General features: G+C 40.0%; 1 protein-coding gene across 1 annotated transcript in view; it reads left to right on the forward strand.

Annotated features, from left to right (window-relative positions):
- Positions 1–25,690, forward strand: part of LOC140493419 (inactive serine protease PAMR1-like) — a 154,980-nt gene that overhangs the window by 62,942 nt on the left and 66,348 nt on the right. Inside the window, exons 7-8 of the mRNA XM_072591842.1 lie at positions 18,553–18,723; positions 21,190–21,396. Of these exons, the coding sequence (XP_072447943.1) occupies positions 18,553–18,723; positions 21,190–21,396 (378 nt within the window). The remainder of the gene's footprint in view (positions 1–18,552; positions 18,724–21,189; positions 21,397–25,690) is intronic.

Raw genomic sequence — 25,690 nt, forward strand, 5'->3', positions numbered from 1 at the left:
AATGTGTAATCCCTGCCATCCCCTTTCAGGAGTATAAATCATGAAAAGCTCCCAATCCTACCGAGACACGTGTCAATTAAGGTGTTTCCTGAATATTCAATTCTGATAATTTAATCATTAAATTTTAATCATTATCTAGAATTCATACAAGAATGATTCTAACTGGTCTCCCATCTATTGTCCCGCACTTTAAGGAGCAATGACTAACTAGCGAATTAAATTCATATGGAGTGGATATATGGGAAGACCAAGAACTTATGATTTCAATCCAGCCTACAAAAATGTAGGGAATATACTATGAAACATGATTCGATATCACAATACCCAAGACAGCCAATTAGAAGCTATCTCCATGCTACTAGTTCCATAGTAAATAGAACTGAGGGGACTATTCCCAGTTTTGTTGATTTAACAAAGCTTATAAATATTTTAAAAAGTGATGACCACTCAACTGGTCTTCCAGATGAAGCTTTAAGGTCTTCAATAGCACTCCATATCTCAACTAAAAATCTAAAAAATGGTTCAAAGCCAATTGCACAGCATGTTATGCAGTTACCTCGAGCACAGAGAAGAATTAACTTTTCTGTTCTGAAGCACTGGATTACCAACTTTGGTTTTTAAAAAGGGCGGCATGGTGACTCATTGGTTAGCACTACTGCCTCACAGACCCAGGGCCTGGGTTCAATCCCACCCTCGCGCAACTGTCTGTGTGGAGTTTACACATTCTTTCAGTGCCTGCATGGGTTACTGCTGAACGCTCTGGTTTCCTCTCAGTCCAAAAATGTGCAGGTTAGGTGGATTGGCCATGCTAAATTACCCATAGTGTTCAGGGATGTATAGGATAGATGTGTTAGCTGGGGGAAATGTAGTCTTACAGAGAAAGGGTAGGGCTATGGGTCTGAATCAGATGCTCTGCAGAGGGTTGGTGAGGGCTTGTTGGACTAAATGGCCTGTTTCCACACTGTAGAAAATCCGTGATTCTTAGGAGTTACTTTTAGATCTGCGTGGGCTAAATTTTGATTTTCAGTGACCCTTTTGTTCAGTGTTGTAGTTACATACTAAAATTATCTTCTGTATTTATGTTGATGTAGAAAGTATTTGGGCTCACAATGAAACTGAATGAGAAACGTTAGTTAATATACCCTATATATAATCATAGACTATATTAAATTTAAAGTCCACTAAAACACAAATTTCCAAGACACCACACATTTAAATTCCAGAAGACACAGGGATAAGTTACCATCCAAATATTTCCTTCATAATGACTGGCCCTTCTACATACAAAAAATTATGAGAGTAAACACAGCTTCCTCAGCCTGGGAGATCCCAGCTAATGTGTTTCCATTGTATATGCTCAAAACCAGAATATTTTAAACAGGCAGTTATTATACTTTTTACTGCATCTCGGCTCTCAATCTCATACTTAAACGTAACAACTATTATTTTATTAGAACAGCTTTTACTACATTTTTCTCACTTCAGCTAGAGATGCAATAGTCATCTGCAAATAATTCATTACTTCACTGATTTCCTCGCTCATACTTAGGTGAGTGTTCCTTTGTTAATAGATTCAAAACTGTTCCCTCTTAGACCATAAGAAATAGAACAGCAGTAGCCTGTTTGGCTCCTTCCATTCAGTAGCTTTATGGCTGATCCAACATCCCTCGAGTTCACTCCCTGCCCTTTCCCTATAACCCTTGATTCCCCTGCTGATCAAAAATCTATCTATCTCAGCCTTAATTATACAGAAGGACTCTGTCCCCATAGCTCACTGGAGCAAGGAGTTCCAAAGATTCTCAACACTCAGAAGAAATTTCTCCTCACCTCAAGTTTTCAGTTGGTGTCCTTTTATTCTGAGACTATGCACCCTGGTCTTAAACTCTCCCATAAGGGGAAACATCCTCACAGCATTTACTCTGTTAAATCCCTCAAGAATCCTATATGTTTCAATGAGATTACTTCTCATTCTGCTAAGTTCTAGTGAGTGACGTCCTAGCCTGTTTAACCTTTGCTTATAAGACAATCCCTCCAGTCCATGTATCATCTCAGTGAACCTTCTCTGAATTGCCACCAATTTTATCCTTCCTTAAATAAGAGAACCAAACTGCTCACAGTACTTCAGATGTGATCTTACCAGCACCTTGTACAGTTGCTGTAAGACTTCCCTACTTTTATACTCAAACCTCCTTGAAATAAGGGATAACATTCCATTAGGCTTCCTGATTACCAGCTGCACCTGTGTGCTTTCTGAGTTTCTGTTTTTCCTTCTTCACCTTTCCAAAATGAACAACTTCTTTTGCCGCACTATATTTCATTTGCCAACTTTTCATTGACCTAACCTATCCAGATCTCTCTTGCAACCTGCCTTTTTGTCTACTTTTGTGTCAAATACAAATTTGGCTGCAGAACATTCACTTCTTTCCCCTGAAATCATTAATATGTATGTGAACAGTTATGGTCCCAGTCCTGTTCCTGTAGAACCCCACTGGTTATGGGTTGCCAATCCGAAAAAGAGCTCCTTATCTCCTCTTGGTATCCATTACTCAATTCTGTAAGCATGCCAACGTCATTCACCCAACACTGTGGGCTCTTATCTTATGACATAACTTTTTGTGAGGTGTCTAATTGAGTACCTTCCGATACTTCAAATACAACACATCTACTGGTTCCCTTCTATCTACTCTAGTTGAAACTTCCTTGTAAAACTTTGTTAAATTAGTCAGAAATGATTTCCTTTTCATGAAGCCATACTGACTCTGTTTGATTAAATTATGATTTTCCAAATATGCAACTATTGCATCCTTAACAATTAATTCCAAGATATTACTAGCATGATAAGAGACTAATCGGCTTATAGTTACCCACTTTTAGCCTCCTTCCCTTTTTGAGTAGACTTGTCACACTAGCAGTTTTCCAGTTCTTTGGTACTTCTCCAGAACTCAAGGATTTTTGGAAAATTACAACTGATGCATCCACTGTGTATGTAGTTACCCCTTTAGGATCGCAGCATGCAAGCCATTAGAGCCAGGGAACTTACCTGCCTTTAGCCCTTTTAATTTGTCTAATACTAATTCTTTAGTGATGGTGATGGTACTTAATTCTACAGAATACCGGAGGTGGAATTAATGGGATGTTCGAAGTATCTTTCACTGTAAAAAATTCATGCAAATTATGTGTTTAACTTCTCTGTCATTTCCTTGTTCCCAAAACCATCTCCCCAAATTCATTTTTAAGGGGCCTATGTTCACTTTGACCTCTCTCTTCCTTTTTATATATTTAAAGAAGTTGTCTTTCTGATCGTCATTTTTTATATTCTCACTAGTTTGCCTTCATAATTTTTATTTCTGCTTTTATTATCATCTTAGTCCTCTTCGGCTGAATTTTGAATTTATCCCAGTTTTTATCCCACTGACTTTGTCCTTCTTTATATGCTTTCTTTTATAACTTAATACTCTTCTTTGTGACCTTCCCTCCATTCTTTACGTTTGTATCCTTTTTCTCCCTTCCCTGCCCTTGCAGCCTTCCCTATCTGTGCCATGCCCTTGCAACCTCCCTGTGTCTCTCATCCCCTCCCTTGTAGCCTCCCTGTCTCCATCAGCCCCTTGCAGCCTCTCTTTCTCACTTCTGTCACATAGCCCTCTTTACAGTATCTCAGTCTTCCTTGTCTTATTGCGACCCTACGCATCTCCCATGCTTCACTGGTGGTGCGCCTGTTGTCCCACAGCCACCTCTGCCTCCCCACATATTCTAAGTGGTCCTCCTGTTTACCCGTACCCCTTTCTGGCCTCTCTAACTCTCCCTCCACACTATCCCCACTACCCAGTCCCCATTGCGGTCTCTCTATCTCTCCTTGGCATTCATCAGCACTGGAGAAATTTTGCAGTTCAATAAAATATTCTTATTATATTTTTGAAACAGAAATTCCAGGCATTAACACGTTTTGTTTATTTTTTTCTGTATCTTAATTTTGATACAACAATATAATTTAACTTGCTAAATTAGGCTTCATTTTTCACATCAAAATGACCTCAAATTCAGATAATACCATTCTTGTCTGACCAGTTTCCTTTAATATTTTAATTTATTTTTCTTCAAAAAGAATAAATTAAATATTAAAGGAAACTGGTGAGACAAGAATGGTATTATCTGAATTTGGGGTCATTTTGATGTGAAAAATGAAGCATAATTTAGCAAGTTAAATTATATTGTTGCTTCAAAATTAAGATATTCTTAGAAATCACTGAGACAGTGTTTGATTGTTCTCTGAGAATCACTTTAAATTACAGGCAATTGTTCTATCTGCTTTAGAAAATCAACTCAATTAATCTTAATATAATTCCTTTTTTCTTGTGCCCAGGTGTAGTGGTTTGAAATGCCTAATACTCAACATTTAGCATATTTACAGCAAATCTGCAGTACTTTAGCACTTTGCTAACAAATAGCCTAAGTGGATCCAGGCAATTCCTATTTAAAATGGCTTTAGTCCGTGACAAATGACATTGAAAGTCCACACAGATTCTTGATTTCTTGAAGCTGCTGAAAGTCTGGTTGCATTTGCAGTTACCTAACAAAAGCACAAAGCATCCACTCTACTTCAAGCAGAATGGGTCAGCCATCCAAATGTACTTGACAGTTTACAAACTTCAAGTATAATGCCCAATACATAACTAAACTGCAAAAACTGAACAGTCATTTGAAGCTGCCAACTGAAATAATAGATTCTTTACTAATCAAAAGTTCTCAGATGTAAGTGAATTACCACCCCCTTTTTAGGATAAAGATAACGGGCGGCACGGTGGCACAGTGGTTAGCACTGCTGCCTCGCAGCGCCGGAGACCCGGGTTCAATTCCCGCCTCAGGCGACTGACTGTGTGGAGTTTGCACGTTCTCCCCGTGTCTGCATGGGTTTCCTCCGGGTGCTCCGGTTTCCTCCCACAGTCCAAAGATGTGCAGGTTAGGTGAATTGGCCATGCTAAATTGCCCGTAGTGTTAGGTAAGGGGTAGATGTAGACGTAGGGGTATGGGTGGGTTACGCTTCGGCGGGCCGGTGTGGACTTGTTGGGCCGGAGGGCCTGTTTCCACACTGTAAGTAATCTAATCTAATAACAGTTATGTGTCTTGATGTTTTAAACAAATACAAAACCTAACTCCCTTGTTAGATTGCCTTTTTCCTTGTTTCAAACTTTTTGATGTCTACTTTCTCAGATTTCAGGCATTCCTTTAGACATTTTAGTTTTGAAAATATTTTGCATCAAATGTTTTAAAATTCCACAAAATATCCTTATTTTCTTCTAATGTACCAATTGACACCAATTATTATTTAATATGAGTATATATATCTATGAGTATCCAGAGTTAAAGGTTCATGCTATGCTATCGTAATATTTGAATTTCTCTCTGGCCGTGGAAATGTAATTCCAAATTTGGCAACTTTTGTACAGACATAATAAAATCCATATTGCTGAAATAAAGACAGATTTTGCAGAACCTTTTACCTTGCAATCATCAAGGTAATTTACAAGGCAAACCTCTACCAATTAGAGTCTACTGTCATCCAGTCATTGCTCTCTTCCTAGAAGAAAACAAACAAACAGTGAAACTATAAAATAAGACATACTAGTTCAACACATTTTGTGTACTTGAAATGGAGGCCCAGTGTTACTTTCTGTTGACTTTTTTTTCCTCTGGAAACCCTTATGCCGCATAAAATTTGAATGAGTAATTCTGTCCTGTAGAGTGCAAGGCAAATACCCTTGACATAGTGTGTATATTTTCAGTAATATCCAAGTTCTGTATGATCAAACATCAATAAAATCCTATTACTGATTACTTCCCACAGATCTACAATTATTACTTAATTGTACACTCAATAATCAGATCCTCACTTTCATGTCTTTATGTACCACAGAAATGTAAATTCTTAATATAAATTGTGAACTCAAAATGCAAAATGTAACCTCAGATTGTGAGCTCCATGCAGAATAATAATAAAGTTTAAAGTTTAATCCAATTTTAAATCTCAACCATAATACGGTAAGCAACGGTTAACAACAAAAAAAACATGCAAGATCACATCTTGAGGGTGAGTGACCTTTAAGTCAATGATTTGCAGACATTCAAGGAACATAAAAATTTATACCCAGCAAAATACACGAACAAAACTCAATACGCTCATAATAAAGTTTCACTATTTTGCCTTTAACATAGCATCATAAGCTTACTGTTTGCTTTCTAAATTAGTTTCTTTTACAAAGAAAGTGTAAAACAATGACAAGCATTGCTTGTCACCTAAATTCATGTAACACAAATGCTGGGCTATGACCTCTCGAATAAGAGAAAATCTAACTACCGCCCATTGACATTCAATGGTATTACCATCACTGATTCGTCCACTATCAACATCCTGGGCATTACCATTGACAAGAAACTCAATTGAACTCATCATATAAATCCAGTGGCTACAGGAGCAGGTCAGAGGCTAGGATTACTGCAGCGAGTAAAGCACCTGTCGACTCCCCAAAGACTATACATCATCCACAAGGCACGTGTTAGGATGTGATAAAATACTTTCCATTGGCCTGGATGGGTACAGGTCCAACAGCACTTAAAAAGCTTAACACCCTCCGGGACAAAGCTGCCCACTTGATTGACATCACACCCATAACATTCATTCCCTCCAGCACTGACAAACAGTAGCAGCATTGTGTACTATCCACAAGATGTACTGCAGGAATTCACCAAAGATCCTGAGACAATACCTTCCAGACCCATGATAACTTCCATCTAGAAGAATATGGGCAGCAGCAGATGTATGGGAACATATCAGCTGCAAGTTCCTCTCTAAGCCACTCACCATCCTGACTTGGGAATATATCATCGTTCCTTCACTGGTGCTCAGTCAAAATCCTGGAATTCCATCCCTAATGGCATTGTGGGTCTGCCTACAGCATTTGGACTGCAGAGGTTCAAGAAAGCTGTTTAATATCACCCTGTTGGAGACAACTAGGAGAAGACAGTAAATGCTGGCCAGCCAGCCACGAGTGAATAAAGAATGACTCATTGGGTGGAGTGTTGGAAATTAAGTCCCACTATGCTCAGAGGTATCACAGTTGTGAACAGATTTCATCAAACTGTTCAACATTCCCAACCTATCTATCTGATAAACTCTTGTAATGTTTCTGCACTCAGCAACAACAACATTTTATTACAAATAAATTGTCTTTAACCAATGGCAATTGAGAAATATTCATTACTAATTTACAACTCAATGAATTATACTTTATGCTTTCTTAACTTTCTCCCATCAGAAACAGTCAGACACACAAACCCAAACATGATTTGGAGATGCTGGTGTTGGACTGGGGTGTACAAAGTTACAAGTCACACAACACCAAGTTATAGTCCAATAGGTTTAATTGAAAGCACACGAGCTTTCGGAGCGACGCTCCTTCATCGGGTGGTTGTCTGATGAGGGACCGGCGCTCCGAAAGCTCGTGTGCTTCCAATTATATCTGTTGGACTATAACCTGGTGTTTTGTGATTTTAAACTCACACAATACCTTAATATTAAGGATGGAAAACAAAAACAAAATCAGGAAAACAGAGTTTGATAGCCCAAGTTTAGATCATGAGATTCAATGAGTTGTTTCTTTCACTTCCTTAAAATTACTATTTGTTCTTTGCTGCTGACACATGGTTGTTTGCACACAGATGGTATCTTTCACTTACTGGTTGAGAATTTGACACTTCACTATCTTTTTTTATTCTTACATCATTAGTGGATTTGCAGAGTGATGAATGGAACAGACAGCTGTTCCTGGAATCTTTACAGCATCTCCACACAAGAGAGACACACTGGGATATTTTGTGATGTTTTCTCTTTGCAGACTAGGTGGGTTCCTGCTGCATTGGCTCCAAAGAAAGCGTGATTGACTTGTCAGGAGCCAATCAAAACATTAATATAAAGCAGTTTTCCTTTACTTCAGATCCCATTAGCTTTGTGATGTCTGCTTCTGTTGTCAGTGTTCTAGGAAAACACAACATAATACAAAACTCACAAAATTGGGTCCTGTCAACAAAATTTTTAAAACTGCAGCCATCTCCTTACACAGTCACATTGGTTTATAGCAGTATCTCCATAGTCTCTAACTAAAAGAAGCAAGAAGCTGTGGGACTGAATCTTACATTTTCTTTTTTTGGCTAAATGCTACTTTTATCAATTCTTTTTCTGGAGCGTTTTCACCGCAAGACCTAGTGAATTTTCTTGCCATATCTTACCAAATTCACCTCATTAACTACCTATCCTACCTTACAGCATTCCTCTCATCTGATTCTAGCTCCATCTTACTAAGTGCCATTCCTGGAAGGCCTCAGATATCCACCCAAACACCAGCACCCCAACTTCTCAAGGCAGGCACTGGCATTCCAAACCTGCCCTGCTCACTGACTGACATTTAGTTTGAAGATGTCAGAGAGTAGGAGATTGAAGCCACCATTCTCCAATGTGGACCTGGAGGTCTTGTTGGAGCGAGAGGTGCAGAGGAGGAACATCCTCTTTGTGGAAGCCAGGCATAGGAGACCTCAGCAGTAGACCCTGGCAGCCTCGTTTGCAGTTGGTACGTGGGTTAGTGCAGTCTCCAAAGTGTGGAGGAATGGCCAGCAGTGCCACAAAAAAGGTCAGTGATTTTCTCTACTTGCCAGATTAAGTGTCACACTCTTCTCTCTGCTACTTCACAATTCCTCGGTCTCTTTTACTTCACCTACCTCCTTCCAAGGCCTATGTTCTACCACTCTCACTGTTGCTTCAACATCTTTCTCCATCCGTCACGCTCATTTCTCACCCCGCCTCCCAAATCACTATGTACATGACCTATCTGACCTCTATGCTGGCTACTCACTCACCCAAGATATCTTACCATCTTTCAGCCACCTGTCCCAGGGCTAACAGCCGTGCAACCCACTTTCTCTCACTCAATTCCTTCCTTTCTCTCATTCCAGGAAAGCACACGTCATAATAGGGCAAAAAGGGTCCAGACAAATGGAATGGTGCCTGACATCAGGCTCCTCTCACCCTCTATAAAATGAAAGTCTTGTCCCTCACAGGGACTGCTCATGTGGGGATGCCGAGCACCCATGCCCTGTTGATTGAGTAAACATCACTCTTCAATCCACTGTGACTCTCCACATTAACCCCACTTTCAATCTCATTCATTCCATGCCACTTCTAACCAATGATGCTAAGCCTTCGCTCCCTTGTGTCTCAGTTTGCGACCTGTGTTCCACCAACTCCTCAACCTCTGATCTTGGGAGGATTGAAGCTTTTGAGGGAGTATCAGCAAGGTTGCCTCCCGCGCCCCAACTAGCTCTGATACTGACATCTTGATAAGAGCTCGCATTTAGAAAGTTTGGGGGCACAATCTGGTAAACATCTCACGATGACAGCTTCACAGTTGGCTGAGGAAGAAATGTCCCAGATTGCTGGAACTCGGGATCTGCTGGGTACCAGGCCCCTGCTCAGTCCCAGACCAGGCAAGAACCTGTGATGTCAGCACTCAGCCACTTCCTCCACACGTACAGGGAAGAGTAAGAGACCCAGAGAGGGATTGCCTAGAGGTTACAGCAGTGCAGATACACAGTGGTCCCCAGCTGCCTCAAGGAAGTGATCACTGGCTACATCCATCGGCATGTTGGCACTGCCATGGAGAGCCAGGTCCACACCCTCAGGGTGTACTCACACCAGCTTATCATTGTCCCAGCCATTGCTGCTCAGGACCAAAGGAATGGCAGCAGTGGGATTCAACACACATTCCAGGTGTGCAGGACAGTGCCAGGAGGTACCCAGATGGAGGAGGAATCATTCAAAGGCCCTTCAGTTCGAAACTCCATGCTGCTGCTCCCCACTTCATCCCTTGGAAATTCAAGCACAGGAGGTGCTGAGTGAGTGAGCAGCCCAGAGATGCAGCCTGGTCAAATCTGTGACCTGTTCCTGCATGTAAAGTACTCTTGCAGCACCTTTCAATACTAGATGCCAGTGCACCTGCTGTGTTGGTCTGTCCTTCTTAAATGGCTGGCAAAGTGGATCACAAATGTGACATTAGGATCCTGAGGGATTGGAAAATATCAATCCCACTGCCCATAGATGAGGGATTTGTGGGGCTGATGTCCACAGATTGTGACCTGAGATGCTATTTCATATTGGACAATTGGGGGCTGTTCATAGCCAGCAGTAACTACTCTGACTTCCATTTCAAGAATTCTTGGCATCTAGTTTGTTCAGAGCATTTTGTAAAATAGGAAGCTGCATATTAATGTGCCTTTAATAAAGTTAACAAATAGTAGTCCCCTAAAAGCAACCTGTCACTGCCTAGTACCTCAATGCATATAAGATGCAGTGAGTTGTTGCCAGTGTTGAAATAGGCCTCCTTGATCTTCTCGCACAATTCTGCCACTGCCCTTGAATTTCACTTTATACACTGTACTCACCTTAAAACTCCTCAAAATCTTCATATCATCTAATACCCTGCACCCACCTACAAAACCCATCATATCTGTATGATAACCTATGGCGCTGTGTCCACGCCCTATATACTGTCAATGCCAATATATACCCAATTAACATCCCCATTTTTGTGCATTCCTTCTGTGCCAGTTCATTTATTATGCACAATGGACAAATGTCAGGAGAAATGTTGAAATGTAATAAGGTTATATGTGGACATTGACTGAAACAAAATCCTATTCAAGAAATTGAGTAGAAAAACTGCTATTTCACTCAAATGCTTTTAGCTCTTATGAAAAAAGCCATTGCATTCTACAACCTCATGGAACTGTCAATCAAATGATTGTGATATGGGCCAGATAGTAGAATCAGTCATGCAGCACAAATCCTTTAATGGCACCCCCAATATGGTGTCAATATCAAAGGGAAATGGCAGGTATTAACTTTAAAAAGCTCCACAAACTTCTTAAAAAATTTAAAACACTTGACAACTTTTACAGTTCCTTAGCAGTTACCAAGTCCAAAAGGCTTATACACTTTATAGGCATGTTCATGTCGACATGAATAATCCCAAAGTCTACCTGCCTGACCTCCTGTCCAAAGAGCACGTGACCACTCCAAAAGATGTCCAGGGATGATGTTTCTAAATCAAGTACCCTAGCTATCCAAGTAAATGCAAGCACACCATTTTTGTCTCATTGAAGAGCCTATCCATTGTAGTGAAAGTTCAAATACTTCATTCTGTTTTGGAGTTTTAATTATCAATTAAGTCTGAATCCTTTAATGCTCCATAGTAGCCGTACTGAGGTATTTTTCAATCAGTCACCAGATAATCATCTTGAAAAATCGTTTTTCTACCACCTTTAAATCTATCAAGTGTTTTGATTGATTCTGCTTAAAGTTGATGGTCACTTTTTGGGGCGTTTCAAATTGAAAGGTCTGGAAGTCTGAACTACACTTTCTGGCAAATTATAAAGCATCTCAAAAGGACTAAAAAAATCTTAATTAGGTTTTTTGAGGAAGTAACCAAGAAGATTGATGAGGACAGAGTGGTAGACATTGTTTACTTGGACTTTAATAAAGCCTTTAAAAAGGTAGACTAATTAGTAAAGTTATATCACATGAGATTCAGGGTGAGCTTGCCAATTGGATACAAAATTGGCTTAATGACTGGAGGGAGGGAGATGGGATGGGAGGGAGATGGGATGGGATGGGATGGGATGGGATGGGATGGGATGGGATGGGATGGGATGGGAGATGGGATGGGAGATGGGATGGGATGGGAGATGGGATAGGATGGGAGATGGGATAGGATTTCCAGACCGGAGCAGCAGTGTTCTTCAGGGACCGGTGCTGAGTCCACATCTGTTTTGTCATTCATATAAACGATCTCAATGAGAATATAGAAAGCATGGACAGTAAAAAAGGTTATCTAAGATTACTAAGAGATCTTGATCAATTGGGTCAATGGGCTGAGGAGTGGCAAATGGAGTTTAACTTGGAGAAATGCGAGGTATTACATTTTGGTAAAACAAACTAAGATAAGCCTCATACAACTGAAGTAGGTCCTTGGGCACTGTTACAGAACATAGAGACCCTGGGGTTCAGGTACATAATTCTTTGAAACATGCATCACATAAAGATAAGGTGGTAAGAAGGCATTTAATATGCTTACCTTCATTGCTCAGATCGTTGAATATAGGAATTTGGATGTTAGGTTGAGGTTGTATAGGACGTTCATAAGATATAGGAGCAGAATTATGCCATTTGGCCTATTGAGTCTGCTCCACCATTCGATCATGGTTGATATGCTCCTTACCGCCATTCCTGCCTTCTCGCATAACCCTTCAACCCATTACCAATTAACAATCTGTCTAACTCCCCCTGTCCCAAAATCCACTGCACTTTGAGGTAGCACAACCCTTTGGGAGAAGTAGTTACTCCTCAACTCTGTTTTAAATTTGCTACCCCTTATCCTAAGATTATGACCTCTTCTCCTAGAATGAACCACGAGAGGAAGCATCCACTCTACGTCTATTTTATCCATACCCTTTATCATCTTAAATCTCCCCATATTCTTCTACATTCCAGAGAATATCAGCCTAAACTGTTAAATCTCTCTTCATACAACAAACTTCTCATCCCTGGGATCAATCTAGTGAACATCCTCTGAATTGCCTTCAATGCCACTATATCTTTCCTCAAATAAGGTAACTAAAACTGTACACAATACTCCAGATGCAGTCTTACCAATGCCTTGTACAGTTGCTTAACTTGTACATTTCCTTAACTTTATATTCCATTCCTTTAGTTTTAAAAGACAACATTCTATTTGCTTTCTGTATGATCTGCATTACCTGCATGGTAGTTTTCTGTGCCTCTTAAATGAGGACATCCAGTTCTCTCTGTACCATAACACCCTGAAATCTCTCCGCATTTAGATAATAGGTCACCTCCCATTTTTCCAAACAAAGTGCATGGTCTCACACTTATCCACATTAAGCTCCAACTGCCACACTTTGGCCAACTCTTCTAATCTATCTGTATCCATTTATAAGGTCCTTATTTCCTCATTGGAATTTACCGTCCCACCTATTTTCAAGTCATACTGCAAATGTGTCTATAGGGCCTTCTATCTCTGGATCCAAGTCATTAATGTGTATTATAAATAGGTGGCAGCCAAGGACTGAACCCTGTAGCACCCCACAAGTTACTTCTCGCCATCCAGAATAAAACTCATTTATCCTGACTCTTTGTCTTCTCTCCATCAGCCAGTAACCTATCCAAGCTTATAAGTTATCCCTAATCCCATGTGATCCAACCTTGTGAATTAACCTTTTGTGTGGCACCTTATCAAACGCCTTCCGGAAGTGCAGATATATTACATCTACAGGATCCCCATTATCCACTTTGCTTGTTGCATCTTCAAAGAACTCTAGCCAATTAGTCAAACATGAATTTCCCTTCATAAACCTATGTTGACTCTGATGGAAAGCATTTTGACTTTCCAAATGTCCTGATATTGCTTCCTTGATAATTGAGTCTAACACTTTTCCAACAACAAATGTTGAAGTAATCTATAATTTCCCACATATTGCCTCCCTCCCTTTTTGAATAAGAATATTAGCATTTTTCCAATCCACTGGAACTTTTCCCATGTATAGGGAATTTTTGAATATTGTAACCAATGGATCCACTATCTCAGCTGCCTCGGATGTTGGCCATCATGCCTGGGGGACTTGTCTGCCCTCAATCCGAATCGTTTGCTGAGTACCTTTTCCCTATCGATGTTGATTGTTCTACCTTTTCTGTAGCCTCCGCCTTTCCCGTTTCAATAGGAATAGGACTACTGTCTTCTACTTGAAAACTGAGGCAAAGTATTAATTTAGCATCTCTGCCATTTCAGTGTTCCCCACCAATAACTCTCTGGTTTCATCTTCCAAGGGACCATCATTCACCTTAGCAACTCCCTTGGTGAAGCCTCTTCTGGAGTACTATATCCAGTTCTGGTCACATTGTGTTACGAAGGATATTATTAAGCTGAAGCAAATTCAGAAGAGATTTAGCAGGATGTTGCTAGCAATAGAGAGTTTGAGTGACTAGGTGAAAATGAATAGGCTGGGACTTTTTTCACAGGAGGGTAGAAAGTTGAAGGGTGACCTTATAGACGCTTATAAAATAATGGCGGGTATAGATAAGGTAAATATTAGTTGCTTTTCCGTAGGGTAGAATATCTCAAGTCTCGGGGCATATTTTTAAGGTGAGAGAAGAAGGATTTATAAAAAAGAGAGGCAATCTTTTTACACACAGAGTGTTTCATGTGTGGAATGAACTTCCAGAGGAAGTGGTAGATGTGGCTACAGTTCCGATATTTAAAAGACATTAGGTGAGTACATGAATAGGAAATGTTTGGAGGGATATGGGCTAGGAGAAGGCAGGTGGGACGAGTTTAGTTTGGGATTATAATCAGCATGGACTGGTTGGACCAAAGGGTCTGTTTCCATGCTATATTTCTCTATGACTAGTTGGCAGGTGGGAATTTCATGTCTAAGAATAGTTAGAAACTTCAGGATAAGTGGAGATAGTTTGCAGATAATTAACAAGTTCATATTCCAGAAAGATAGAAGAAATATTCTTCAGATGTTAGTTGCCTCCAAAATTTAGTTTAGTTTTTAAGGCTGCTATTTTTAAATTAATTTGCCTACTTGTAGTTCAATCACTACCAGATTATTTGCTTAATTATATTATTTTAAATTAATTAAATTTAATTTAGTTAGATCTCAAGGTGACCATACACATCCTCATAGATATTGGGAGTTGGGATGAACTTTGTGGGATGAACTGTGATAACTTGATGTTTACTGCTCCCATACAGATAGTGCCTGAGGTGATAATGGCTCGATTAAGGAACATAGCTCCTTTTAAGTACCATTTTGCTGAATTTCTTTTGGCAGTCACTGATTTGTGTAGAGGTTGACTGGTGTTTGATGCCACAATGTGGTAAAATTTCTTGGATTTATCTGATATCCTGTTGTTCGACATTGTTTTTTCCGGGATTTTTACCTAGATTGATGTGACGTGTTGATAAATTATAATGGAAATATGATTGCCATGAGTAGGGTGATTACCCACATTTGGATAGTTTGATTGTGTACTGTAACAACTCCTTCCAAAACATCCCCTGAGATCTGGATAGCTCCTTTACAGCAGCAATTCTCCCATCCCTCAGTGATCTGGAAAGATTAGATTACTTAGAAAGCTCCCTTTTTGCTAGTAACTCCCCTGCCCACGTCACCTTTTCTCCCCTTGTCTGTCGACTGGATAGCTACTCTTTGTCACTAATCCCCCATTCTGTTGTGATCTGGATAGCTTAATTCCAACAGTAACTAACTCCTTTCATACCTCTGTACCCCTCCTTGCTGAATAGCTCCATTTCGAAAGTAATACTCCCATCCTCCTGTGTTCTGGAAAGCTGTAATTTGATGGTGGTCACTCCAATTATCACAGAAACCCAGTTTGTTTTTGACTGCTGTAATTTCAAAGAAAACGATGTACATTTGTTTGCTCATGGATTACAAGCAAACCATTAACATGAGTGCCCATTTCTTTTGATACTCCAACCCTGTTCAGTTTTGAACTGTACATAGAAAATACCTGAGCTAATCAGCCAGACTTTGTTGATGCTGCATACTCTTGACTTAACAAGATTTGGCTTTATTCTTCCCAGTACACAGCATCATAAGTCCATAGAATCCACAGGAAGTTCACTTGCTGCTGGTTGATCCAAGAAAAACTTTTGTCCAAAGCCTGGAAAGCAAAGACAAATTGATTGTATAGACGAAATATAGAATAAACTACACTGTACACAATATATAAAGCAATGCTGAATTCATTCTTCATAGACAGGTTCATGATTTTTTTTAGGGTGCCTTTATTGTATTAGAATTAGTCAGTTTTCAGTTGTTCCAGCATAGGATTATACAGAATCATTTGCATAGCTATGGGCCATTCTGCCTATTAGACTGAGCTATGTTTATACCCCACATGGGTCTTCTCCTATTCCATCTATCTTATATCCAACTTCCAATAAATGTCTCTATTCCCTATCTCTTAAATATTCATCTAGTTTTCTTTGAAAAGCATTTAAACCATTTGTTTCTTTGCATAACACATCCTAACTATTCTGAGTGCAGAAATGTCTTGTTGTTCACCAATTGAATTTATTAGTAAATATCTTATAATTAAAGCCTCTAGGTTTGAATTGTCCACAAGTGGAAACATTCCACATCTACATCCAGTTTTAAAGATCTGTCAGATCACCTCACAGTCTTCTATTTTCTAAAGAAAGTCATTCTAATTTGTGTAGTGTCTCATGATAACTGTAATTGCTCAGTTCTTGTACTAGCTTTGTAAATCCTTTTTGTATTTTTTTCCAAGACTGCTATCATTTTTATATTTTGAAGCCCAGAACATTACTCAGTTCTAATTGCAACCTGGTCAGTATTCTACAGAAGTTTCACATAGCTTCACTTCTACTGAACTGTATATCCCTAGAAGTAACTTCCAACACTTAGCACTTTCAATTTCCTTGATAGCTTGTAATGGTACTTTTTATATTGTGTATACTCGAGTGAAAGTCAATCTCATGTAAAAACCAATCCCCTATTTTTGGCCAAAAAGTCAGGAATTTTCCATATGTCTCGTGTAAAAGTTGACCCTAGTTCTTCACAAATAGCAGATCAATATTTGTGAGTCAAGGTATTATCCTGTACATAAATGTGACGATGAGGAAATTAATTTTTTTTCATCCGTACAATTATGAAACTTTATTTGGTGTTGAACAGTGTGATATTGGTGGATTTTAATGAACTTTTGTATTTGACACACTTAATTAAAGGTGTAATTGTAATTTAAAACTATTATATTTCTAGTTTACTTTTTGTATGTATAAATAAAAGCTTACTAATTCATTTTTGTTTCTACTGTCTTTATCCGATAATTGCAAAATTTGTTGTGTTTTTTTTCTTTGTTTCGAGATCAATTGGGTTTCCATTAATGATACAGTATTTTGGATTGTAGAATGAATTTCAGCCCCTCAAAAGTAGTATCCATGTGATTGTTGACCCCATCAATCTAACCTTAAAAAGTAATCTACAAAATTTGACTTTTACATAAGTATATATGGTAATTTATAGTTTTGTTTTGTTCTTTGTTTGTTTAGCATAATCTGCAAATTTTGATTTGTGCTACTTGCTCCCAAGTCGAACTCATTAGCGTAAAGTCTAAATAGTGTTCCCAGTACTGATCCCTGTAGATTACCGTATTATGTCTTCCTCCAATCTAACCAGTTATACTTCAACCTAATATTCTGTTTTCTGTTGTTTTAACTCAATTTACCAAACATTCAACTGTTTGTCCCCTGACTCCATATGCCTTGATGTCTGCCACAATGTAACAGTTTATTGAAGCAGAACTGAAAGGCATCTTGTCGAGAATTTCTCCATTGTTTCTACTTCTCCTCTGCCCTAATAATGGTGGAAACTTAATTGAAATCCCAATTTTAAAAGAAATCCCAAAGAAATCACCATTTTCAGTCTAGTATTGCAAAGTGAACTTCTTCTGAAGAAACATGTATTTTCTGCCAACTCCTGTGACAGTTCACTGAGTGCAGATTGTGGAGGACTTAGGAGATTGATTTTTAAAATTCATTTGTGGGACTTGGGTATTGCCGGCTGGCTGGCACTGATAACCCATCCCTATTTGCCCTTGAGAAAGTGGTGGTGAGCTGCCGTTTTGAATCGCTGCAATCTACTTGCTGTGGGTTGACCAACAATGCTGGTAGGGAGGGAATTCCAGGATTTTGACTGAACAACTGCGAAGGAACGGCGGTATATTTCCAAGTCAGGGTGGTGAGTGGCTCGGAGAGAGACTTGCAGGTGCTGGTGTTCCCAAGTACTTGCATCCCTTTTCCTTCTAGATGGAAGTCGTTGAAGGGTGCTGTCAAAGGATCTTTGGTGAATTTCTGCAGTGCATCTTGTAGATAGTACACATTGGTGCTACTGAGTGCCGGCGGTGGAGGGATTGAATGTTTGTGGATGTGGTGCCATTTAAGCGGGTTGCTTTGTCCTGGATGATGTCAAGCTTCTTGAGTGTTGTTGGAACTGCATCCATCCAGACAACAGGGGAGTATTCCATCACAGTCCTGACTTGTGCCTTGTAGATGGTGGATAGACTTTGAGATGCTTGCCAATCTCTTAGTGAGGGCTACAGGAGTCATAGGCTTTACAGTTATCTGATAAAGGAGCCAGGAATCTAAGGCTTTTTGTTTCTTTTATTGAAAGGGAGTCAGAAACCAATAGTGTTCCATGTCTGTTCTAAAGTTTTCAGGAATCGGATGCCTGTCATTTTCTTGTTAAGGCTGAATCAAAAGAAGAGACTTGCCTTGTGTTTGAGTATCCAGTAAATTATTAAATGTTCTTGAACTTGCATTACTACAAAAGTTGTTGAATTGTTTGTAATAAAATGCGTTTATCAACTGTGTGACCTATCAGTGGTGATATGTAGGAATCCCATGGCCCCAGTCAATGGTACAGTGGAAGGAGACGATTTCCGGTTTGGTTCCCAGGTCTACTACAGTTGTGATGCCAATTTCAAGTTGGTTGGAAGTAACATTGCCACTTGTCAACTGGATGGGAACTGGAGCGTGAGTACACCGCGCTGTGGTAAGACATTGTGATATTTAAATCCTTTGCATTGAGAAGCAGAAACAACATTTCTCCTAGGAACATGACAACCTTTATACTTATATAATTAATATATTTATGATTTTAGCCCTAGCAGTTTAAAGAACAAATCTCCTGTGATCTCCTCTGTATTTGGATGTCTTGTTTAATTACAGTTGTTTCCTGTTTCCTAACTCTCTAATGCTACTTGTGTTAACTATTCTCCTTGCCTCCTTTCTTAATAATAGAGTGGTAATAAAGTGGCAAATGTGTAAACAAATCATCATAACAGACAGGCAATGTTAGTCAAAGAATGGCATTGTTAGCGTGAAATCTTAGTTTGACTCTGGGGCCTGCTAGGCAGTTTCCCCCGCCCCCTCCCCCTCCCCCTCCAAGTTCAGCTGAAGGGGTGAGGAAATTTTAAATAATTTCCTCCTCCTACTGGATTGAGATGAAATTAACAAACCAGTGTGAACCTAATTCCCAGTGGCTATGTGTCCACAACACAAAGGATCAGAACTTCTAAAAGTACATTCGTATTCATTAATGTAAAATATGGTGATAATATGAAAGTGAAAAGCTTTCAGTTCCAGGTTCATGTAGATAAAATCAGGTGGTGGGCATAATCTTTACCAATCCACATGCATCAATAGAGGACATGTAACCTATCTATTCAGGACATGGAGGAGTTAATTTGTGGTTGAAACTATATGGACTAATGCCAGTATTAATGACTTTTTAGCTCCACTGTTCAGTTTAAATCCATTAGCTGCAATGTCAAAATTTCCTACTGCCCAGCACCTCTGCCAATATTAAATATTGCCTTTGTTTTATTGTCAATGTTAATTACTGCCTTGATTTCAGCAAAAATAGTAGATACTGGCTTGGATCCAGTATTAAGATTAAATACGTCCTTCACTCTTGTAACAATATTAAGTTCTTCTTTGGTTCCAATGCCATTAATAAGTACTCTTAGTTCCAGTGTTAATGTTAAGTACTTCTTTGCTGTCATGTCAATATTAAGTACCCCTAAAGCTTTGGTTTCAACACAAAGTATTCCTTCGGCTTTAGTTTAACATTACAAACTTTCTTGGGAAGTATTATAAGGTCACGCTTAGAGGAAAACTTCCTCTACTCTAAGCCAATCTTCACAGTTCCAGAAAGGTGACAACATGGAAGAAGATCACTTAGCTCAATCCATGCTGGCTCCTACAAGAGCAACTCATTTTGTCAGTGATCCTTATGTGTTGAATCTCATTCAGCATGCTTGGCTGAGAGCCCAGTCTACCATAAAAAGATTAACACTGTTAATGTGGGTGCAGAGAAGGTAAACTTTGCTTGTTTGACAGCATTATAATATTATAATAAACCAATTTTCCTGTATTCATTTTTGTCAATGATTCACTGTTTATTTGTACAAGGTGTCAGTATTTTTTTATTGATACTTTAATGATCTAGTTGATTGATACTTTGTAGGGCTGTAGGAAAGCAGTTTTGTAAAATTAAACTCAGGGCATATTTTTTAAGCAGTTCCACACATGCAGTTTTTCGAATTGGTTCTGTACAGGATGTATAACGTATGGTGGTGCGGTGCATGAGTTATTGTGGAGAGGTATGTGTTATATTGGTGTTTCCATTGGAGCCAGGAATTACAAACCAGATAGACAAATGGTAAATCTGAACAGGAATACTTTAGTAATGGTGCTCACGCCTCCACAGCTAGTTCTAGACTCGACTGAAGCTCTCACCCTCTGGGTCTCTTAAAGTGGCAGCACCCTCGACTAAAAAGATGGTAGTATGAGTAAGACCTTTAACTTTACCTTGTAAGAGATTCCTCAATCCAAACTACTATTCATGATTCCTGTGAGGGACCATGAACTATAAGTCACGGACAAGCCAACCCAACTCTACACAAATTACACAGAGTTGGGAGATCCAGTTATGGAGCCCAAGAAAGCGTGGGGTTGCTGGTTGCTTGCTTGTCACTTGTGTGCCTTTATCCCACAGCACTAAAAATTAGGAGCAGCAGGAGTAAGGTTGGGAATCCTGGTAATGGGTTCCCTTACTATTTTTAAACAGCTCTTTATGACTTTGTCAATATCCAACCCAATTTGTTATATTGGCCACACACATAAAATATGTCCTGTTGATTTTGTACACATAATGTCCTACAGGATAGGCATGCTATATTGTCTAGGTCATGCATTTAAAATGCCCTCCTGGCTATAAACATAGTAATTATAGCTGGTCACAGATATATATGTTACTGAACAAATATATTATTCTATATATTATGTAATCATTCTTGCCAATGTAAAGCTCTTTGTTATCTGTCAGAATCTAAAGCACTCTTATATTGATGGAATACAAGCAACAACTTCCATTATATAGCCTGTCAGTTCCTGGGCATGTTTTGTACACTATTCTGACTGCTCTACGAAGTGTGACATTGATCTCTAATTCCAGAAAGCAAGAGCTGTCCTGACCCTGGTGTGCCACTGAACGGGCAACAAAAAATTCTCCCAAGAAGCGGAAATGTAAGCACAGGCTATGTAACCATTGGCACCATTGTGCAGTTCACCTGCAGAGATTCATTTATCCTGAGTGGTAGTGCACAAAGAAGGTGTCAACAGGATGGAACATGGACGGGGAAGCAACCGACTTGTGCAAAAGGTAACACACCTTTTGTGACCAAACTCAAATACTAAAATTTAAAGCATAACTCAAGTATCTGAACCACTTAGAAACTGCTTAGCATTTCTTTGCTAACATTTGCAAGCTCATAGTTTCAAATATCATGTGTGCTTATAGTTGTGGATGTCAGTTACTCAACAGTTGGATCTATTCATAGTGTAGATGTCAAATCACACAAACTGAGTGTTCAGTGTTTGAGTTATTGAATATTCTCAGACTCAGTGAAAGGTTTTAGCTTGAGACATCTCAGATGTGATGAATACTATTTCAAAACCAACATTTAGAGTCATAGAGATGTACAGCATTGAAACAGACCCTTCGGTCCATTCCGACCAGATATGCCAACCCAATCTAGTCCCACCTGCCAGCGCCCGGCCCACATCCCTCCAAAACCTTCCTATTCATATACCCATCCAAATGCCTCTTGAATGTTGCAATTGTACCATCCTCCATCACATCCTCTGGCAGCTCGTTTCATACATGTACCACCGTCTGCATGAAAAAGTTGCCCCTTAGGTCTCTTTTATATCTTTCCCCTCTCACCCTAAACCTATGCCCTCTAGTTTGGACTCCCCGACCCCAGGGAAAATATTTTGTCTATTTATCCTATCCATGCCCCTCATGATTTTGTAAACCTCTATAAGGTCACCCCTCAGCCTCCGATGCTCCAGGGAAAAGAGCCCCAGCCTGTTCAGCCTCTCCCTGTAGCTCAAATCCTCCAACCCTGGCAACATCTTTGTACATCTTTTCTGAACGCTTTCAAGTTTCACAACATCTTTCCGATAGGAAGAAGACCAGAATTGTGTGCATTATTCCAACAGTGGCCTAACCAATGTCCTGTACAGCCGCAACATGACCTCCCAACTCCTATACTCAGTATTCTGACCAATAAAGGAAAGCATACCAAATGCCTTCTTCACTATCCTATCTACCTGCAACTCCACTTTCAAGGAGCTATGAACCTGCACTCCAAGGTCTCTTTGTTCAGCAACACTCCCTAGGACCTTACCATTAAGTGTATAAGTCCTGCTAAGATTTGTTTTCCCAAAATGCAGACCTCGCATTTATCTGAATTAAACTCCATCTGCCACTTCTCAGCCCATTGGCCCATCTGGTCCAGATCCTGTTGTAATCTGAGGTAACCCTCTTCGCTGTCCACTACACCTCCAATTTTGGTGTCATTTGCAAACTTACTAACTGTACCTCTTATGCTCGCATCCAAATCATTTATGTAAATGACAAAAAAGTAGAGGGCCCAGCATCGATCCTTGTGGCATTCCACTGGTCACAGGCCTCCAGTCTGAAAAACAACCCTCCACCACCACCCTCTGTCTTCTACCTTTGAGCCAGCTCTGTATCCAAATGGCTAGTTCTCCCTGTATTCCATGAGATCTAACCTTGCTAATCAGTCTCCCATGGAGAACCTTGTCGAACGCCTTACTGAAGTCCATATAGATCACATCTACTGCTCTGCCCTCATCAATCTTCTTTGTTACTTGTTCAAAAAACTCAATCAAGTTTGTGAGACATGATTTCCTATGCACAAAGCCATGTTCACTATCCCTAATCAGTTCTTGCCTTTCCAAATACATGTACATCCTGTCCCTCAGGATTCCCTCCAACAACTTGCCCACCACTGAGGTCAGGCTCACCGTTCTATAGTTTCCTGGCTTGTCTTTACCGCCCTTCTTAAACAGTGGCACCACGTTGTCAACCTCCAGTCTTCCAGCACCTCACCTGTGACTATTGATGATACAAATATCTTAGAAAGAGGCCCAACAATCACTTCTCTAGCTTCCCACAGAGTTTTCGGGTACATCTAATCAGGTCCCAGGGATTTATCCATCTTTAAACGTTTCAAGACATCCAGCACTTCCTCCTCTGTAATCTGGACATTTTGCAAGATGTCACCATCTATTTCCCTACAGCCTTCCATATCTTCCATATCCTTCCACAGTAAATACGAATGCAATATCTCCCCCATTTTCTGTGGCTCCACATAAAGGCTGCCTTGCTGATCTTTGAGGGGCCCTATTCTCTCCCTAGTTACCCTTTTGTCCTTAATATATTTGTAAAACCCCTTTGGATTCTCCTTAATTCTATTTGCCAAAGCTATCTCATGTCCCCTTTTTGCCCTCCTGATTTCCCTCTTAATTATACTCCTACTTTCTTTATACTCTTCTAAGGATTCACTTGATCTATCCTGTCTGTATCTGACATATGCTTCCTTCTTTTTCTTAACCAAACCCTCAATTTCTTTAGTCATCCAGCATTCTCTATACCTACCAGCCTTCCCTTTCACCCTGACAGGAATATACTTTCTCTGGATTCTTGTAATCTCATTTCTGAAGGCTTCCCATTTTCCAGCCATCCCTTTACCTGTGAACATCTGCCCCCAATCAGCTTTTGAAAGTTCTTGCCGAATACCGTCAAAATTGGCCTTTCTCCAACTTAGAACTTCAATCTTTAGATCTGGTCTATCCTTTTCCATCACTATTTTAAAACTCATAGAATTATGGTCGCTGGTCCCAAAGTGCTCCCCCACTGACACCTCAGTCACCTGCCTTGCCTTATTTCCCAAGAGTAGGTCAAGTTTTCCACCTTCTCTAGTAGGTACATCCATATACTGAATCAGAAAATTGTCTTGTACACACTTAAGAAATTCCTCTCCATCTCAACCTTTAACACTATGGCAGTCCCACTCAATGTTTGGAAAGTTAAAATCCCCAACCATAACCACCCTATTATTCTTACAGATAGCTGAGATCTCCTTACGAGTTTGTTTCTCAATTTCCCTCTGACTATTGAGGGGTACATAATACAATCCCAATAAGGTGATCATCCCTTTCTTATTTCTCAGTTCCACCCAAATAACTTCCCTGGATGTATTTCCGGGAATATCCTCCCTTAGCACAGCTGTAATGCTATCCTTTATCAAAAATGCCACTTCCCCTCCTCTTTTGCCTCCCTTTCTATCCTTCCTGTAGCATTTGTATCCTGGAACATTCAGCTGCCAGTCCTGCCCATCCCTGAGCCATGTTTCCGTAATTGTTATGATATCCCAGTCCCATGTTCCTAACCATGCCCTGAGTTCATCTGCCTTCCCTGTTAGGCCCCTTGCATTGAAATAAATGCAGTTTAATTTATTAGTCCTACCTTGTCACTGCCTGCCCTGACTGTTTGACTCACTTCTGTTCTCAGCTGTACCCGTCTCAGATCGATCTCTTTCCTCACATTCTCCCTGGGTCCCCCCCCCCCCACCTTACTAGTTTAAATCCTCCCAAACAGTTCTAGCAAATGTCCCTGCCAGTATATTAGTCCCCTTCCAATTTAGGTGCAATACGTCCTTCTTGTACAGGTCACTTCTACCCCAAAAGAGATTCCAATGATCCAAAAATGTGAATCCTTCTCCCATACACCAGCTCCTCAGCCATGCATTCATCTGCTCTACCCTCCTATTCCTGCCCTCATTAGCTCGTAGCACTGAGAGTAATCCAGATATTACTACCCTTGAGGACCTCCTTTTTAAATTCCTGCCTAACTCTCTGTAATCTCCCTTCAGAGTCTCAATCTTTTCCCTTCCAAAGTCGTTGGTTCCAATGTGGACAATGACCTCCTGCTGGCCCCTCTCCCCCGTTAGAGCATTCTGCACCCACTCTGAGACATCCTTGATCCTGGCACCAGGGAAACAACACGCTATTCTGCTTTTTCTCTGCTGGCCATATTGCTTAATTACATCTGATCATGTTTTTCAGCTTGCAGTTTAGATTCCAGCTACCCAACCAATCCACTAGTGTGAGTCTGGGACATCTCATACTGATTCTCTAAATGCTGTTTGTAAGTCTGGAACAACTCTGGTGAGGTCGGGTTTGTTGTGTTACAAAGTCAGTCTCATGCCGCTGTGACTAGACTAAGGATCTCTTTCTGGATATCTTAAAAGTTTTGTGGATATAAGAGGAAGGACAAATAGAAAATCAGAATATTGCTGAAACTTTGAGGGTGCTCAGATTTGAGGGTTCTTGTATATTGGTAAATCAAGTATTGGGAAGGTAAGTAGTATGTTCGCCTTTATTGCAAGTCAGTTGGACATAAAGCGTAAGGAAGTGCTACTGCAATTATATAGGGCTTTTGTGAGATAATATTTGAGCAATCTGTACAGTTATACTTTCCTCATATAAGGAAGGATATACATGCCTTCAAGAAGGTGCAACAAACTTTTACTAGATCATCTCAGAAATGAGATGGCTATCCCATGTGGAGAGTTTGAGTAGAT

Source organism: Chiloscyllium punctatum, chromosome 22 (assembly GCF_047496795.1).
Source record: "Chiloscyllium punctatum isolate Juve2018m chromosome 22, sChiPun1.3, whole genome shotgun sequence".
NCBI lineage: Eukaryota > Metazoa > Chordata > Chondrichthyes > Orectolobiformes > Hemiscylliidae > Chiloscyllium > Chiloscyllium punctatum.